At 40.8% G+C, this 19,641-nt stretch overlaps 1 protein-coding gene across 1 annotated transcript; it reads right to left on the reverse strand.

Annotated features, from left to right (window-relative positions):
- Positions 1-6,317: 6,317 nt before the first annotated feature.
- LOC141171589 (uncharacterized) lies at positions 6,318-15,140 on the reverse strand. Its single transcript, XM_073655269.1, has 3 exons — positions 15,006-15,140; positions 9,226-9,294; positions 6,318-8,085 (listed from the first exon to the last, which is right to left on the reverse strand). Exons 2-3 carry the CDS (start codon positions 9,277-9,279, stop codon positions 6,895-6,897), a joined length of 1,245 nt encoding a protein of 414 aa, XP_073511370.1. The 5' UTR covers positions 9,280-9,294; positions 15,006-15,140; the 3' UTR covers positions 6,318-6,894.
- Between the last annotated feature and the right edge of the window lie 4,501 nt (positions 15,141-19,641).

Genomic DNA, 19,641 nt, shown 5'->3' on the forward strand with positions numbered 1-19,641 from the left:
GATTTTTAGACTCCAAGTAACCAGGGCCAGAGTAACTTCCCACGGCGTCCTGTGTTTACTCAGTGAGGGGTTCAGCAAACTCCCAGGTGCCTCCGGAGTACGTAACGGGACCTCTTTCTATGTGTTCCTTCTGGTCGTCTCCCTGCACCTCACACCCAGTGTCCCAAGCCAGTGACCGCGGACCTTGTCGGGTGACGTCTTCTCTGTCCCCTGGATCCTCTATGGCCACCTTTTTGGAGATTTAGATGTGGCTTTTGGCTGCAGCACCTGAAATGCAGAACCCTCCGGTTATCTAGTTGAGACTTGAAGAACTCTGCTAGTTTAGGGGCCGGTCCCCTCTCTGCCGCCTGATCCTTCCACGTTTCTGCAGACTCGGGCGCATGGGTGGAATCCGCACTGCCCGTGCCCCTAGGATCCTTTCTGTCTTACTGGAGCCTTTCTTCCTCTCCTCTCTTCAGTCTGTCCTGGACCTCTTTCACTAGGCCCTCCTCTTGAGCAAAGCTCCTGCTGAGCTCCTGCTCCCCACACTCTCCTCCTCTGACTGAAGTGAAGTCCCAAGATGGCTTCCCCTTTTTATATCCTCCTTCTCAAGTGCTCCCCTGATCTGCTTCCTCCACCCACACCCACTACATGGTTCCCCCTCTCTTGGTTCCCCCCACTCCAGCCAGGGTCAGGGCTCAGCAGCGCAGCAATGCATCTTGCCCCTCCTGCTGGTCGGGAGTAGTGTAGTGTTGGATGCAGGTGTTTGGGTCCCGGGCAGTACTTCATCCTTACCTTAGAGTGGGATACCACACCTCTGGGTGAGATGCAGTACCTCTGTGGAGACTGAACCCGCAGGGGCGTCACACCCGCTACTAAAGAGAATGAATATTCATACTTCTCCACACCCCTTGGAGTGGAGAAGAGGGAATATTCATTTCCCTTTAGCAGCGGGCACACGTGGTAGCTGCAGCAGCTGGCTACAGCGTGCGCCCCGCTCCTCCGCCGCCGCAACTCCCCCCCCAATATCCACCAACAGAATTTCTATATACTCAAGTACTATAATTAGCTGAATTTCATTTCTGCAAAAATAAAACTGCTTTGTTTCCTAGTTATGAGGAATTACAAACTGTTTCTCAAAATGTGCAATACATGTTAAAGGGTTGTCCGGTCCTAAGTTACAAGTCTACCGTCACTCTATGTGACTGCAGACCTTTGAATCCTCATATCACGCGCACTGAGCACTGTGAGGATTCTCAGGTGCTAGCACCAGTGGCAGTCATGTGACCGCAAGTATGCGATATGCATATTTCCAGCTACATTCCGTTTAGACTAATTTCAGCCTTGCTCAATGCACTTGCATTCAACGAGGAAGGGCCCATCTTGTTGGAAAGTTGCTAAGAGTATGCATATCGCATATTTGCAGTCACATGACCACCGCCTGCAGCAACAGCACCGGAGAATCCTCACAGCTCACCGTGCGCACGATATGAGGTTTCACAAGTCTGTAGTCATGTAGAGTGACTGCAGACTTGTAGTTTAGGGCCAGACAACTCATTTAACTAAATACTATGCAAAGTAAGTATGCAAATCACATATAAATGAACACATAATAACTACTCAAACCACTTAAGCTGTGTATAGGATTGCATCGCAAACTGATTTTTTTCTCCAGGTGTAGGAAAAACTAGATTCACTTTTGATAGGACACAGTGCCATCAAAAAAGTGTTGTCTTTATAAGTCAATCCTTTTAAATATCCTCAAAGTGCTAGTTTAGAAACTGTGTGAGGTCAGGCACTGATGTTAGATGAGGGGGACGGGCTTGCAATATCCTTTCTAGTTTATCTCAAAGGTATTAGATGGGAGTTGAGGTTAAGGCTCTGGGAGTGAAGTTCTTCCACACCAAACTTACCCAACCATGCCTTCATTGACATTGCTTTGGGCACTGGGGCACATTCATGCTGGAAAAAAAAGGCCTTCCCCAAACTGCTGCCACAAAGTTGGGACAATTGTCCAAATTGCCTTGAAATGTTGAAATATTAACATTTCTCTTCACTGGAACTAAGGGGCATAGACCTCTGAAAAATAAAACCCATATCATTCCCCCAACTATTCCAAACTTTACAGTTGACACAACGCAGTCAGTAAGGTAAACTTCTCCCGACATTTGCCAAAGCCAGACTCCTTCATCAGACTGCCAGATAGAGAAGTGTGATTCATCACTTTACATAAAATATTTCCACTGCTCCAGAATCCAGTGTCAGGCTACTTTACACCACTCCGTCCGATGTTTTATGGTTGATAATATAAAGTTTACATGCAACTGATTAGTCATAGACACTGTAGAGATCTGAGGTTGTGGGTTGTAAGTAATCACCTATGCAGGTTAACAATGCAACAATATTTTATTAATCACCTCCATGGTAATGCAGCAATTCCAAGTAAATGGCCAAAATACAGTTCTCTCAGTCCTTAAGTTCTCAACCTGGGATCAGTAGTTCTACTGGCTTTGTATCAGGTGATACCCACTGTCTCCCAACTTTTGGTTGGCCCACAGATTTCGTATCTCCAGCCAGTATAGTCTGTAGCCACAGTCCATCATCCTCCAGACGACAAATAAAACGATGAAAGCACACACATCCAGAAGCAGCAGTTGTTCAATAAAGTTTAAATCCAAATGACATATCCACAACTGAACCATGTTTATACACTTTAGTTGATAACAGATCTTCAACTCTCCATAAGTCATCCATCTATCAGCTCCAGGTCCACAGCCACAGATCCTAACCCTCCGGCATCCTTCCACCAACCCTTGACTAAAACATGTCTCTCCTCTACTTCCCTGGGGTCAGCCCCCTCCCAGCTCAGAAGTGCTGACACCCTTCCCCTTAAGCATTTACTGGTCACTAAAACAATGAAGAATATTCTAGAAGCCTTCATCTGAGACTACCTGTAAGACCCCCTGTGGTGATGGCTCCACTCTGTCTCAATCTACACTCACCTAATGAGATTATTGGCTGGTGAAACAATGGACTCCGGAGATAAAGATGAGATTAGTGGAATGCTGGACATTTTACAAGTGAATCTTACATACTGACAAGTAAGCAGAACTATATAAAACATAACAAGTAAATCACTAATAACACACAATAATAATATTGACAAAAATGGTGGTCCGTGCTGGAAAAGTATCATAGTCTTTAGTAAGTGGGCAGCTCCTCACATACCTCCCCCACTTTTTCAGCACGGACATGATTGTAAGAGGTCTCGCCCTTATGAGAACAAAACTTTGTATCATCCAGTTTCCTCAAAGCATATTCCATGTCACCCTTGTGAATATACTCCACCCTCCCCATTCCACCCTGATATACGTCAGTGTAATAGACATCTCCAGCTTCTCTCATATGGTCTTTCAGATCCTGCCACCTTCCCGATGGGGGAAGCCCTGAGACGAGGACTCTGTATTTAGTTTGCTGGATCAGGGGCCTGTCTCTTCCACGTGGTCCTTCATGTCCTCCCCCTGATCCCCGGTTTGTCGTGGGACACTCCACACGTGCCCGATTAGAACCAAACTTGTATCCATTGCAACCAACCCCAGAGTGCTCACACACAGTTAGGGGGATGGTCACTTGGCGGCCTGATAAATAGTGTTCTGGGGGGACAATATCTGGGCTGACCAGAGTGCTGGTAGAACCAGTGTCCCGAAGTCCCTGTCCCTCCTCCCTGATGTCATTTCCCTCCCCCAGGTCACATTCCTTCATGGTAGCAGTTATTGTATTTTGTGTATTACTCACCACAGGTAAGGGGTTAGTCTGCAGATAGTGCCGCTCTCTCTCGGCTGAAGCAGTGAGAACTAGTCTTTGGCTTTGGGTTGCGACATTGGCCCAGTGGCACACTAATGCTCGTCCTAGGTTGTGATGCAGGCTAGAACGTTCCCAGCATTCCCTGGCAAAATGCCCCATGCGGCCACAGTTATGGCAGTTTAGCCCTCCTCACCCCAACACAGACCAAACTTGGAGGCTTGGGAAACCTCCCCCTCTTTGTAAAGTCCAAAATCCCGACAGTTACTCATCTGTCTGGTCCATGGGTCTCGATGGCCTCCCTGTAAGATTCTGTTCCTGACTCACTGGGGCTGTACTTTCACGTAGCCCTGGTCGATTAGCAGACCAATCATCAGCCAATCTTGCAGCCTCATCCAGGCTGAGTGGTTTTCTATCTGCCACCCATTCTTTTAAATTACCTGGGAGCTTTGACATAAATTGTTCCAGCATGACTATATCCATTACATGTTCTGCTTCCTGAGCCCTTAGTCCTTCTATCCACCGAGTGCATGCCATACGTAGTATGTTAGCAAACTCCCGGTGCGTGTGTGCAGCGGGCTTGTCAGTCTCCCGAAACTTCCTCCGGTAGGTTTCCGGCGTTATGGCATACCTCTCTAATAATGCGCTGTGAATGGTAGAGTAACATCTCTGATCCCTAGAAGACTAGTTATTAAAAGCTTCTCTTGCTTTTCCGGTCAGGCCAATGCTCAAAAATCTTGGCCAGTCACTGACTGACACCTCATGCAGGAGGCAGAGGTTCTCAAATAGCCGGAGATGTTAATCAATATCTGAGGTGTCCTCATTAAACTGTGGTATATGTAGGCCCCTCTCTCGTGTTATCCACTGTCATCTGCGATGGGGCAGGTGGGGGTAGTGCTACATGCACACCCAGAAATTTGTTTAACACTGCCGCCGGCTCCATCTCCGTGGCCCGCTCTCCTAGCGCGTCCAGCATCCTCCTCAACTCAGTAGGTCCATCCTCCGTCATCTTTCTGCCAAGTCACTGCTCAGTATCTTTCTCTGGTATGCTTTCCAGAGATAGATGATCCCACCGCTTGCCACCACTTGTAGAGATCTGAGGTTGTGGGTTGTAAGTAATCACCTAGGCAGGTTAACAATGCAACAATATTTTATTAATCACCTCCATGGTAATGCAGCAATTCCAAGTAAATGGCCAAAATACAGTTCTCTCAGTCCTTAAGTTTTCAACCTGGGATCAGTAGTTCCACTGGCTTTGTATCAGGTGATACCCACTGTCTCCCAACTTTTGGTTGGCCCACAGATTTCGTATCTCCAGCCAGTATAGTCTGTACAGTCCATCATCCTCCAGATGGCAGATAAAACAATGAAAGCACACGTATCCAGTAGCAGCAGTCCATCCATCCATCAGCTCCAGATCCACAGCCACAGATCCTAACCCTCCGTCATCCTTCCACCAACCCTTAACTAAAACATGTCTCTCCTCTACTTCCCTGGGGTCAGCCCCCTCCCAGCTCAAAAGTGCTGACACCCTTCCCCTTAAGCATTTACTGGTCGCTAAAACAATGAAGAATATTCTAGAAGCCTTCATCTGAGACTGCCTGTAAAACCCCCTATGGTGACGGCTCCACTGTGTCTCAATGTACACTCACCTATTAAGATTATTGGCTGTTGAAACAATGGACTCCGGAGATAAAGATGAGATTAGTGGAATGCTGGACATTTTGTAAGTGAATCTTACATACTGACAAGTAAGCAGAACTATATAAAACATAACAAGTGAATCACTAATAACACACAATAATAATATTGACGAAAATGGTGGTCCGTGCTGGAAAAGTATCATAGTCTTTAGTAAGTGGGCAGCTCCTCACAGACACCCATGTGATGAAGCTCCTGGCACGCAGTTTTTGTACTCATGGTAATGCCAGAAGAGGTTTGAAACTGCAGTTATTGAATCAGCAGAGCCATGGTGGTGACTTTTATGCACTATGCACGATGCGCTATACATTCAGCATAGGGTGACCAGCCCTGAAATTTTACATGATCTTCTACTTCATGGTTCATTTGCTGCGATTCTTTAATGGTTCCACTTTTTAATCATACCACTCACAGTTGATCGTGGAATATTTAGAAGAGAAGAAATTTCATGAACAGCCTTGTTTCAATGACGGCATCCTATTACAGAACCTCACTTAAATTCAATGAGCTCTTTACAATGACCTGATCTTTCACATATGTTTGTAAAGGCAGACTGCATGTCTAGCGTTTGGATTTCATATACCTTTAGCCATGAGATTTAATTAAAAATCTGAATTGAGTGATTAAGACTTGGGTCCCAATGTTTGCCCATATACTGTATATTTCATTGTGTTGATAATGATATGAATGATGAAATTAATTGCTGCAAAACCAGTGTTTAGAGTAAAAACTGAAAGAGTTCAGGACTTTTTGTAGTTTGTAACATGGAAAATGTAAAATATAAATCAAATGTCATAATAAATATATTTAACAAAGGTGGTTTAAATAGTAGGTCATTTTTAATGGCACATTGCTTTTAAACATTTGTAAGAAAATCAAACACTATCTACTTACACAGAATGATTCAAAGTGAGTTTATAAAAAGAAACATGAACTCCCATGTGCACAAGATGTAAATTATAAAGAGCTCAGCAGCAGGCAAACATTATTGGGTGCTTTTATTGAAATTGATTAGGGATGAGCGAACCTGTGGAAGTTCGGGTTCTGGTACCTGTCCAAAGTTCAAGTTTGGGTACCAGAACTGTACCCGAACTTGAACCAGAACCCAAACGTTGGAGGTGGAAAATTTCTCTTTCTGTTTCTCTCTCTCTCCTCCCCGGACTTCCGAACGATAAAGAGAGAAGTCCGTGTTCGCAGTTCAGCACCTGACACTAGGTATTCAGTATGAACCCCGAACTTTACAATTCGTTCATCTCTAAAATTGATATATTTTATGCATAGTGTGTTATATAGTTAATATAGGCTTACAAAATGATGCTCTACCATCTACCTGGTCCACTGTGCTTCAATTAAACTAGGGTTGAAGCACTGTTTGCTTATTGATAAAACTGAAGAGACGGTTAAGTGAACAAGTTAAGTATGTATCTCATTTGCTTCAATCTTATCTGTAATTACAGTGTCTGCTATGTACCAACTACCGTGTTCTGCGCTCTCACCTCCATGTATGGTGGACTCCGTGGAATGATTGGAGACATTAGAAGTGCATGAATTACTGGATTCATTGAAACTAGAATCATTAGCATCACTTGAATTACTATATTTACCATGTTCAATGGTTTGAGTTGAGTTTTCTTGACTCCAAGAATCACTTGAAAGCCTGATGGATTCACTAAGTCCATCAGAGACTGGGGTAGTGAAAACACAGTTTTGAACATTCAGCTCAGAAGTTTCTTGGGAGTTACTAGATTCTTTGAAAATAATTGGTTTATAAGGGACATCACTGATGGAGTCCTCTGACTTGACATCAGTGACATCACTGATGGATTCCTCTGACCTGACATCACTGATGAATTCCTCTGAATTAGAATTGTAGCTAGACTCATTTGAACTGTTCAATTGATTAGACTCGATAGGGTTGTTAGTTTCAGAGGAACCTATGAGGTTGCTTGACTCACTTGAACTAATAGGATATGATTCTCTATAGTCAGTGTGGTCACTATTTTCATTTATTATATCTAAGGTGAAATCTTCTGTACTTTTATTTAAGCTGGCAGACTCGTTCAGTTCTTGTGAGTCATCATTGAAGTCTTCTTGCATGTCCCAATCATAGGATATGTCTGGTGAATGGTATGGGTCATTGGTGGTGCCTTCAAGGTCGATACTTCTTTTCTGTAATTGTTTTATGATGGTTCCTTTTTCTAGTTTGTGTTTTAACATGTCATTTACTTTTGCCTTTCTTGATCTATTGTAAAGATTGTGACTTTGAATGATTTTATTGGTTTCCTCTGGACTATGTTTCTTTCCTACAGTTTTCCTTTTTGGATGTTTTTGAATCAGTTGACTCAGATCTCTACTATATCGGTACTTTAATCTGGAACTCCTGTCTATCTCATTGCTTGATGTCTGTTTTTTAATCCTTGTCTCATTCAATTTTGCTTGCATGTCAGTGTAATTTAATGACGACTGCATTTTGGGAATAATTTTAAGTATCTCTGCAGTATGCGATTGTACTTCTTTGTGCTCAGTTTCTTCTTGGTGAGCTCCATTATTTTCAGTATTGTCAATCGTCTTCAGGCCTTCTTTGCATTTTGGAAATCTTGTGATCTTAAAAACAAATTTGTATGTATACAATTTATCATAAAGACACTAAAATATTGCAAAATAGAACATCAATAGCATATTATATCAGAATTCTTAATATGTTTTGATGGAAAATGGTTCTTTTAGACAGATATAGAGGCACTGGATTCAGTGCTTCCAGTGGAGAATATTCCATACAATAGCATACAATAGAGCTCATGGAGGTACAGTATGGACTAATAGTAGGCTATGTTTTCCATATTACATATTTATACAGCAAAGATCTGTAATACAGTGGTTTTCACAAATTCTTAACGTGCATCTGCCACCATCTTTGGAATGCAATCAATATTAGTCAATGATATATTCTCTTGTGGATATTCAGTTACATCATATCTATTACTTTATTAATAACTCCTTGTGTTATTTTTTTGTTTTTAGTTACTTTCACTACATTAAAAGGGTTGTCCCTTTTGAAAAAATCTGAGTCCGTGTACACAGTTTGTTAAAAAAAAAAATAAATAAATAAAACACGCCCTTACTCACCATCCAAGGAGGCCAACACGGAGCCTCTACCACTTCTCCCGGTGTCCAGTATCTGATACAGCGCTGGCATTGCGTCAACAGTGCAACAGGCAATCAGTGAGCTGAGCTCCTCTGAGCAGGGGGTTCCATCTACACCGGTAGAGCTGATGAGCTCAGTGATTGGCTGCTGCACTGGCGGCATGACACCAAGAACAGTAACAGGAACTCATAGCTGGACCTTGGGACGGTGAGTAAAGTTTGGTTTGGGGTTTTTTTTATAACAAATTGCTCCAGACTACCAAGATATTCTGAAAGAAGACAACCCCTTTAAGTGAATGATTCTAAATGTTGACTTGGAGAAAGAGAGGGCTGGACAGGGGTGGAACTCAGAATTTAGGAATATTTATCAGCAGCTATTTTGTTAGGGTACATAGATTACAACTGCTGTTTAAGCAACTGAAAGAATATTTTAGTCACATACAGAAATGAAAAATTTTGTAAGAAATGCTCTTAAAATGCAATAGGAGTAATTGGGTACTGATCTAATTGTGCAAAATGCTTTGTTTTGCCACTTTGTCAAATATGATCTTGGAAATAAAAAGACAATGTTTATTTATTGACTTTTAATGCTTTACTTACTGGAGATGCAAAAGTGAACCCCAAGATATATCCATAAATGATAAAGATTCTCATTCTTCAAGCCAGAGTCTAAAAAAATGTGTATAATTTACATTAATCACAATGAAACAAGCATATGTTTTATGTTTTTGTTAGAATCCTTTCTTCCTATGCGATCTTGCAATTCTTACAGAACTTAAAGGGAATCTATCAGAAGGTTTTTTCACTATTTAATATGAGAGCAGCATAATGTAGGAACAGAGAACCTTAGTCCAGGGTTATGTCACTTATTAGGCTGCATGCGGTAGTTTCAGTACAATCAGTTTTTTTATCAGTAGGAGATTATCACTAGATTAATAGGTTTTGTGCAAGCCAGACTAGCTAATCTGTGTAACCCTGCCCCCGCTACTGATTGGCAGCTTGCTGGCAATTCACAGTATACACAGGAAACTGTCATTCAGGGTTGTGGGCCGGGTTATACACAGCTCAGCATTCTGACCACTACTGCACCAAGCAGCCCAGTAAATAATACATCTCTGTAATCAGGGTCTCTGCCCATATATCATGTAGTTCTCAGATTCCATAGCAAAAACCTCCTGAAAGATTCCCTTTAAAAGCAGTGTATAGTGCTGATGGGTGTAAACCCACTGCGCCATGGGCTGGGCTTAACATGGAGGGGCGTGACTAAGTGTCTACCAGGTCTTGACTAGGGTCTCTGATGGTGAGGATAGGTTGGGCTGCCAGTAGACATGAGGTACCACTCCAGGGACTGCAGTAGCTAACAAGAGTGTCAGAAACGCAGGTACAAGGTACAGGAGGGCGAGACAAAGGCTTAGTCAGATGATCCGAGGTCGGGGCAGGTTGCACAGGTTCACAATACTAAGCCGGAGCCAGAGATGGAGAAGTCACACTGAGCGGGTAAGCAGGCCGGGTCAATAACGTCATACAAAATATGGAGATATGCATAAATGGGTGATAACAGGTTAGGAACCAACGTTCAGGCTAGAAGTGGTAGGATGAGCTGCCTAATATAGACCTTGCAGGCACGGGATAGGCCAGGGAACCTAATCACTGCAGGACACAGCAGGGTTAAATTCATGTCGAAACCGGCCCCGCCCCCTAAAGCTAAATGGAAACCACATGAAGATGCAGCAGTGCTGAAAGAAGCAAACTCAGCGGGACAGCCTGAGGAGAAGCGGCATGGTGAGTAGGGCGGTGATGAGGAGGCGTGTGAGTTACCTTTGTGACATAGTGAATTACCTCCTCTTTCACTCCTCTGTCTTTACTGAACAGTATACAATATATCTACTGGCAGCCACCATGAGGGGGCCTAATAAAATCTTTATACAATTAAAAGGACTATGGTTGTGTAAAAGGAAAAGAAATTTTGCAACTAATTATACTTTATGAAGCAACTTGTGCAGAACGGTGTTCCTCTTTAACCCCCTCAACATTGGCCTATTTTGGGTCTTCAGGACCCAAATTTGATTTTATTTTGTTTGAAAGAATCATACATTTTTCTGTCAACTTTCTTTTGCAAGAAGAGTTCTATTATTCTGTGGTACCATTTTTAGATGCCTATAACTCATTAATTAATCCAGCAGATGTGACATCACCAGCCCCCCCCCCCCCCCGTCCTCCTGATGCAGAAATGCCCAGAGATGACATTTTTGGGGGGAGGAAGAATAAAACATGAATTCTATAAAAGTATTTTATATCATCCATGCACTGTAATTAATGTTTTTTTTTCATAAATACACGCATTTCTCTTAGAAATAAAATGATTGCAGCCCACTATTCAGATAGTCATGAAAATGTTCATTTTCTATTTACATACAATTGCTTCATGAGGGCTTGATTATTGCAGGGAGAGTTATAATTCCCATCATTTCATTATGGGTAACACATAAGTAAATCCTTAGCTTTTATAAAAAAAATTAAAAAAAATTAGGGTAAAAAAACATAGTTCCTCCTTTCTCATGGGTTTTTTTTTATAGCGTTTAACATATTGTAAAAAAATCCTTACATTTACCACAACACTTAATACATACAGTGGTGGCCAAAAGTATTGGCACCCCTGCAATTCTGTCAGATAATACTCAGTTTCTTCCTGAAAATGATTGCAATCACAAATTCTTTGGTATTATTCTCTTCATTTAATTTGCTTGCAAGGAAAAAACACAAATGAGAATGAAGCAAAAATCAAATCATTGATCATTTCACACAAAACTCCAAAAATGGGCCAGACAAAAGTATTGGCACCCTCAGCCTAATACTTGGTTGCACAACCTTTAGCCAAAATAACTGCGAACAACCGCTTCCGGTAACCATCAATGAGTTTCTTACAATGCTCTGCTGGAATTGTAGACCATTCTTCTTTGGCAAACTGCTCCAGGTCCCTGATATTTGAAGGGTGCCTTCTCCAAACTGCCATTTTGAGATCTCTCCACAGGTGTTCTATGGGATTCAGGTCTGGACTCATAGCTGGCCACCTTAGAAGTCTCCAGTGCTTTCTCTCAAACCATTTTATAGTGCTTTTGGAAGTGTGTTTTGGGTCATTGTCCTGCAGGAAGACCCACGACCTCTGAGGGAGACCCAGCTTTCTCACACTGGGCCCTACATTATGCTGCAAAATTTGTTGGTAGTCTTCAGACTTCATAATGCCATGCACACGGTCAAGCAGTCCAGTGCCAGAGGCAGCAAAGCAACCCCAAAACATCAGGGAACCTCCGCCATGTTTGACTGTAGGGACCATGTTCTTTTCTTTGAATGCCTCTTTCTTTTTCCTCTACACTCTATGTTGATGCTTTTTCCCAAAAAGCTCTACTTTTGTCTCATCTGACCAGAGAACATTCTTCCAAAACGTTTTAGGCTTTCTCAGGTAAGTTTTGGCAAACTCCAGCCTGGCTTTTTTATGTCTCGGGGTAAGAAGTGGGGTCTTCCTGGGTATCCTACCATACAGTCCCTTTTCATTCAGATGCCGACGGATAGTACAGGTTGACACTGTTGTACCCTCGGACTGCAGGGCAGCTTGAACTTGTTTGGATGTTAGTCGAGGTTCTTTATCCACCATCCGCACAATCTTGCATTGAAATCTCTTGTCAATTTTTCTTTTCCATCCACATCTAGGGAGGTTAGCCACAGTGCCATGGGCTTTAAACTTCTTGATGACACTGCGCACGGAAGACACAGGAACATTCAAGTATTTGGAGATGGACTTGTAGCCTTGAGATTGCTCATGCTTCCTCACAATTTGGTTTCTCAAGTCCTCAGACAGTTCTTTGGTCTTCTTTCTTTTCTCCATGCTCAATGTGGTACACACAAGGACACAGGACAGAGGTTGAGTCAACTTTAATCCATGTTAACTGGCTGCAAGTGTGATTTAGTTATTGCCAACACCTGTTAGGTGCCACAGGTAAGTTACAGGTGCTGTTAATTACACGAATTAGAGAAGCATCACATGATTTTTCAAACAGTGCCAATACTTTTGTCCACCCCCTTTTTTAGGTTTGGTGTGGAATTATATCCAATTTGGCTTTAGGACAATTCTTTTTGTCTTTTTTCATTGAAGACAAATTAAATGAAGATAATAATACCAAAGAATTTGTGATTGCAATCATTTTCAGGAAGAAACTGAGTATTATCTGACAGAATTGCAGCGGTGCCAATACTTTTGGCCACCACTGTATATTCTTTATTTTAATGTTTGTGCACTTTATAGGGAATATTAATGGATTGCATTTTTTTTTTTACTTTAAAACTTTTTATTTATGTAATTTAATAAAACCTTTATTGGATTTCTTTTCTATTTACACTAAGGAACCGTGTGATCTTTTGATTTCTGATATCTCGTGTTGCAGCAAATTATTGCATGCAAGGAAATATAATATGTCTGGCCTGTGGCAGTGAGTCAGTGAAGATACCCATTTTACTGCCCTGGACCACCAGGGTTGTATTGTTTATCAGTTTTACTGCCCTAGAATACAGAATTTTACACCACTACACTCTATGTCACTCCTTGACAAAATTCAAATTCCTATTGATTAATAAGTGACCATTATTTTTTTTTCTTTCGTCATGGAATTAAAGATGGTTTTACTAACTACACCTTCTGTGCATATAACTGGCCAAGATCTGGACAAAGTGTGCATAGTGAATTTGTACTTTTTTCACTTTAAGAACTGGTACATAGAAGTCTATAATTACTGTGCCTATCCTTGGAAATACAAAACAACAACAACTATGTGTGTGGTACTGTCAAAACTACTGTAGAGCGATGCCACAAATTGCATGACCACTTGGCATAATCATAAAGTCTTTGAAATACATGTTCTTCATTCTTAATATATCTGATCTTATTTTTACATCAGAAAAAAGCACAAGTAAAAATCTAGGTCTCCGCAAGTCTTCAAATGTTAATATGAAAATATAATCAAATCGATTCAGAACTGGACGACTTGATCCATTACTCTGAATTTCTAACAAAGTTAAAGATGTCCAACTATGGTGGGATCATTTTCCCTGGCTAAGTTTTGAGCTGAACATTGATGTAACAACATTTCGAAGCTGAAAGTAGAAGTTTAGGTAGCTAAACTTTAAGATATTATGGATGCATACTATCTCAATAAAGTAATTGTGTCAGTTGGATTAAAGAGATTCAGTCCGAACTACTGCATATTCCAGATTTACAAGAAAGGAACTCCTTAAACTTGATACATCAAGACCGGCATTATTGATGCTAGTCTTGATGAGAAGATGGGTTGGAGTTAAACGCTCCTGCTTCTTGAAGAGGCATACATCTCTTCATGAATCAGGAGTGCCGGACGAGTGCCAAACACCTCTGTGTGCGCTTTGTCGCAAATTCTACTCCAGTCCCTGCTGGAGTAATATTTGTGGCATAGTGAATGCCGCAGCTCATCATAAATGTAATGATCCAAACCCAGCTCTGCCCAATTTGTAGGATCTGTGTGAAAATGGCATGATAGTGGCATAATTTTAACAAAACTGTCAACTGCACCAAAATGATGCGACTTTTCAAAGCTTTTTACGCAATAATACACACATAAAGCTTTGATGTATTGGCCCCCCTATTTTTCTGCTACGGATGCTTGGCCATTTGGAAACAAAGCAAAACCCATATTTCTGGCTAAATCCATGATTTAATGTTCAAAAATATTTAGACTAAAATTTTTATAAAAAAAATTAAGCAACATATCCATTTTTATATTACTTTTAAAGGGATTGTCATGGCTTTTTTTTATTCATAGGATTGTAGAGAACGAAAAGAACAAATTAAACTATACATACTTTCCCTTTCTCCAGAATTGTCTCTCTGCACCTGCTATAGTCTATATTTACAACCACTGGGCTCAGTGGTTCTGTCAATGTAGATCTAAGTTATTTTTTAAGGATTTTAATTACAGCTATTCCCTTTGCTCTTGCTTTTTTAAATATTATGTACCCTGGTCAGATACCAACTCTAAATTATCACTGTGGCCCTTTTATCTTCAGGATTGGTGGGGGCCCTGGTATTAGTACCTCCTACTAATCAGAAAGTGATCGTATATGTTATAGCTATAGAGATACCATCACTTAGTATGATGGAAAACCCCCTTAACATGTAAGGATGATCTTATAAATGTATGCAAATATAAAATATATATATAAAAGCTTACGCATTGTCATAACCTCCTCCAAACTTTCATTACTACAAGTAACTCTTGAAAACCAACACTGATAATAAAGAAAAATGTACAGATAATGTATTCTAGAATGAGAAATCTATTACAGATATAAGATACCTGATCATCCGGTGCTACAGGCAGCACTCGTTCTGCTCACAGTGCTGAATATCTGCAGAGTTATTGCAGGTAAGAGTGCAAATTTAAACTCTGTGTAATCCCTCGATTAACCAATCCCACCGGGTCGTTGTAAGCATTGTTATAATTCACATTGTACACACTAATCATTCTAATTCTTTGCTTCCTGGCATGACATGACTCACTAGGCTACTTTCCAAAAAACTCTAGAGGTTAATTAGCTTTTTGGCATATTCATCAAATCAAGCACTCAGTCATGCTGGCCTATGAAGAACAGTCAGGAGAACACATCAATAGGGTTTTGCAAACTTAGCAGCAGCAAAATTTCCTATACAAGCTCTGTATTTTTCTTACAAAAAATACAATGTATATCATTTGATGACTTTATCTCATACACAAGTAACCCCTTTCCAACCACAATAATTAAAATTACATCATATGGTCGTGGTGGGTGTATGGAACAGGCTCAGGAACTGAGCCAGTACCATACTCTGCATATGTAGGCTTTGTTACGCTGCCAAATGTGCCTGTAACAGCAGTGGCCAAAACTAGCTCCGATCACTGCTATTTAACCATTTAAATGCTGCTGTCAATCTCTGAGAGGAGAAATTAAATGGCTAAAATGCCGGTACGCGTGTGCACTGCTGTCCAAAAAGTGGGGTTATAAAATTACATGAGAAAAAGGGAAACAAAAATCACAAAAGAGCAAAACACAAGATATGAGGGTATATAAAGTAGCATAGCAATGGATTAGGAGTTATTTACAAGAAATGGTAATGGCATCACAAAAAGCAACATGTGCTATTAAGCCAAATATATACAGAAATGCTGAAGTAGTGAAAAGATAGAGATAATAAAATAATATGCATCACAGAAGAAGTCACATAGATCATTATTAGGTTCAAATATTTCCGCAATCCTTCATAGTAGAAGATCTCTGTGATATGATAAAATGACATGTGAGGGAAAGTAAATATATATATATATTTAAGTACTAAAATGTCAAGTGTGAATAATATAACGCACGTTCCAAGAGTCATAGCACACTGAACAACATATGCATGGATGCTGTAAAATCCCTATATGTAAAAGTTCATTAAAGTGAAAACACAGACTGTAACCCAACGCGCGTTTCGCCTGTAGCTTTGACGAGGGAACAATGAAGGGATGGATTCTCTAACTATTTAACATTCAGTGGACCAAAAAAAATTAGCTATTCAAGCAATAGTACCGACTGTTTGTGTGTCAATCAGAAATATATAACCTATAATTAGACACATCAACCTGGATGTGAGACACGATACCTCTGGGGTTAGTTTACGTATATACAGACTTCTATATGCTATTTATTCATGTATTTATTTATTGTGATTTTGGCTGCTCCTAAAATACTATTAAATGATTAATGGCTGCATTATCATTATGTTTCTCTGATATTTGGTTGTGGCTAATATTAATTAATTAATTTACTCATTTATAGCACTGTGCACTTTATTTATATACTCATATTTAATTAAATTGTTATTTGATCACCCCAAATCTTAAATGTGATATATTTATATATACTGCTATTAATCATATATACTAGTCCATTACGGATGCAGCCATACATGTACACCCCTCCGTGTTCTCTGATTCAGTCTTTTATTCCCTTTTCCCCTATTTGTTATATTTTGTATTTTATTCTTATTACCTAATAAATCTAATAATTTTAATTACATATTCTTGGGCTGATGTGTCTAATTATAGGTTATATATTCAGTGGACCAAACAGATAGTAGAGAAATTGATTTAACTAACAACATATCAGCTGCTGCTTAGCGTGCCTTCCATTAATAATGCACAAGGTTGTCCAAGTGTATTCAGTGTGGTAAAATATTCCTCAGACATTCATTTATAACCTCATTGACATCATGCCATGGTGTGTAACTGTGTATATTTTCATAATTCCATGACTTTTCCTTTTTGGTATTCCAATTTGAATGTTGAGGGGTGTATAATATCTGAGCAATAAATAACCAAACTTTTATATGTCATCCAGCTTTTCAACAGTCAGTTGTGTCATCTGGTCCAGTGTTTTCTAGTTTATTGAAGGGGTTATCTGGGTCTTGGGGGGTTTTTGGCTATGGGGCTAAGAATGTACTGCAAGGTAGTTGTAAACCCAGCACAGGGCCCAGAAATGGTGAGTAAAGCTCGGTTTGTTTTTTAGAGCAAACTGTGCTTGGGGACTGGAATTTTCCTAAAGGGGAAACCTTTTAATACAGCGATCAATTACAATGTCAGGTCATCCCTATATACATTTGGGTAGCATGAACCTACAACTCCTTGTATGTCTTTAACAACAGTAAGTAAATATTGGGAGTTGTTGTTACCAGCCATCAACAGTAGAGATGAGCAAACATGTTCGGAAAACTTTCGTTTTTTTCAAACTCGGCACGAACATTGCACATTCGGATTTGTGATCGGACCCCCAAGCGTTTTTACTGAAAATTGGCCCAATTTGGCAAAAGTGATCGCGTTTCCACTACTGTAATTTTTGGGATTTTGGCTAGGATAGTGGTGCTGTATGATGAGCAGGGGAAACGTGTTTGATGAGGGGAGGTGGTGGTGAGAGGTCAGAGTAGCGGCGGACTGTTAATCTTATTTTATTGTTTTTTCTCAACAATGTGTAGAGATTCTGGCAAGCCAATCAGGGTGCAGGAACCATCCAGAAGGTCCAGACACAAGGGCTTCTGTCATTGGCTGCTGAAGTCACATGTCTCTTTCCATATAAATAGCCGACATGTTGTTTTAGCTCCATTTTGTCTGTGTAAGGCTATGTGCCCACGATGCATAAATGCTCAGGATTTTTTCCTGAGCGTTTCTGCGTCTCCCTGGCAGAAAAAATGCATGTGGATTGTACATGCGTTTTTCCTGCCAGGGACAAGCGGATGTGAAGCGTTCTTCACATGCATTTCCCTATGCCTGTTGACAAGCGCTTTCCAAGCGATTTTAGCATCACTTGGAAAGTGCTTGTCAACTTAGTCACACTATATAAATCCATGCAAACGGCATGGATTTATATAGTGTGACCTTAAAGAATGTTTAAAAATAAAAAAATAAACCTATACTTACCTTCCAATGGCCCCCGGAGTCTTGCTTCGCTCTGTCCTCCCTTGCCGGCAAGGGACTATGACGTTAGCGCAGGTCCTTCAGTCCACCGCGATCTGCCGGCACGGGAGGACAAGTGCAGCGGGGGCCATCAGAAGGTAAATATGATATTTATTTTTTATTTTATTCTTTTTTTTACAGGTTCTATGGTACCCGGGTCCGGAGGAGAGTCTCCTCCTCTCCAGACCCAGGTACCATCCGCATATTGAAACGCTTGGATTACGCAACTACAGATGCAGTGATGCGGAATCCAAGCGATTCAATGCAAGTCAATGGCGACGAAAATGCAGCTCTTCCACAAAATAATTGGTAGTGCTGCGTTTTTTTCCTGAATGATAACCCGCAGCGGAAATTTCCGCAGCACGTGCACAGCACATGCGGATTATCATTGGGGAACATTGCAGGCCTTCTATCATGCATTTTTAAGGGTTTCTGCAGCGTTTTTGCCGCTGCAGAAACGCTTAAAAAGCGCATCGTGGGCACACAGCCTAACAGCACAGAGAGGATGCTCCTGCTACTGCTCCTGGATACTGAGAGATTAAGATAGTTAGCTTCGCTGTTGCTTGAAAGTCAGATAGTTTACAAAGATAGGATCGTGTGTGGGTGTTAAACCGACCTTCCAGCAGATTAATCTTTTTTTTTTCTTAGTGTGGTCCAGACAGAGAGAGCAGGCCACATTTCAGCATAGAACTCTGTTGTGCTGATATTGTGCTCCATGCAGGAGTACACCTTTGAAACTTTATTTTTTTCTGTTCCTTCCATGCTACATACAGCAAGCCACATCTCAGCTTGTAATTCTTTTGCGCTGAGATTCTGCTGTATCCAGGGCTCTCCCACAATAAAAAATCTATTTTTTTCTGCTACTACCATGCTGCATAAAGCACGCCACATCTCAAGTTGTAATTCTTTTGGGCTGAGATTCTGCTGTATACGGGCCTCGTCCACAGTGAAAAATTTTATTTCTTTTGTTACTACCATGATCAATAAAGCAGGAAATATCTGAGCTTGTAATTTTTTGGCACAGAAATTCTACTGTGTCCAGGGCTCGTCCACAGTAAAAAATCAAATGTCTTCTGTTATTTCTATGATACATACAGCAGGCCACATCTCAGCTTGCAATTTTTTTTCGCTGAGATTCTGCTGTGTACAGGGCTCGTCCACAGTAAAAAATCGAATTTCTTCTGTTACTACCGTGATACATAAAGCAGGCCACATCTGAGCTTATAATTTTTTTGCACTGAGATTCTGCTGTATCCAGAGCTCGTCAACAGTAAAAAAAAATCTATTTTTTTCTGTTACTACCGTGCTACATAAAGCAGGCCACATTTCAGCTTTTAATTCTTTGGTGCTGATATTCAGCCCCATACTGGGGTTGACATAATAAAATATAAATTTGTTCTGTTACTGCCTTGCTACAGAAACTAGGCCACATCTGGGGTTGTAATTTTTTTGCGCTGAGATTCTGCTG

Source organism: Phyllobates terribilis, unplaced genomic scaffold (assembly GCF_046119375.1).
Source record: "Phyllobates terribilis strain yellow unplaced genomic scaffold, ASM4611937v1 Scaffold_1__5_contigs__length_1240528914, whole genome shotgun sequence".
Lineage (NCBI taxonomy): Eukaryota > Metazoa > Chordata > Amphibia > Anura > Dendrobatidae > Phyllobates > Phyllobates terribilis.

Bases quoted from the DNA above. Each gene is read 5' to 3' on its own strand.
- LOC141171589 (XM_073655269.1), bottom strand. From the start codon at position 9,279: ATGAGAATCTTTATCATTTATGGATATATCTTGGGGTTCACTTTTGCA. The intron at 8,086-9,225 runs GTAAGTAAAGCA...TTTGTTTTTAAG, and splicing joins GGTTCACTTTTGCATCTCCA to ATCACAAGATTTCCAAAATG.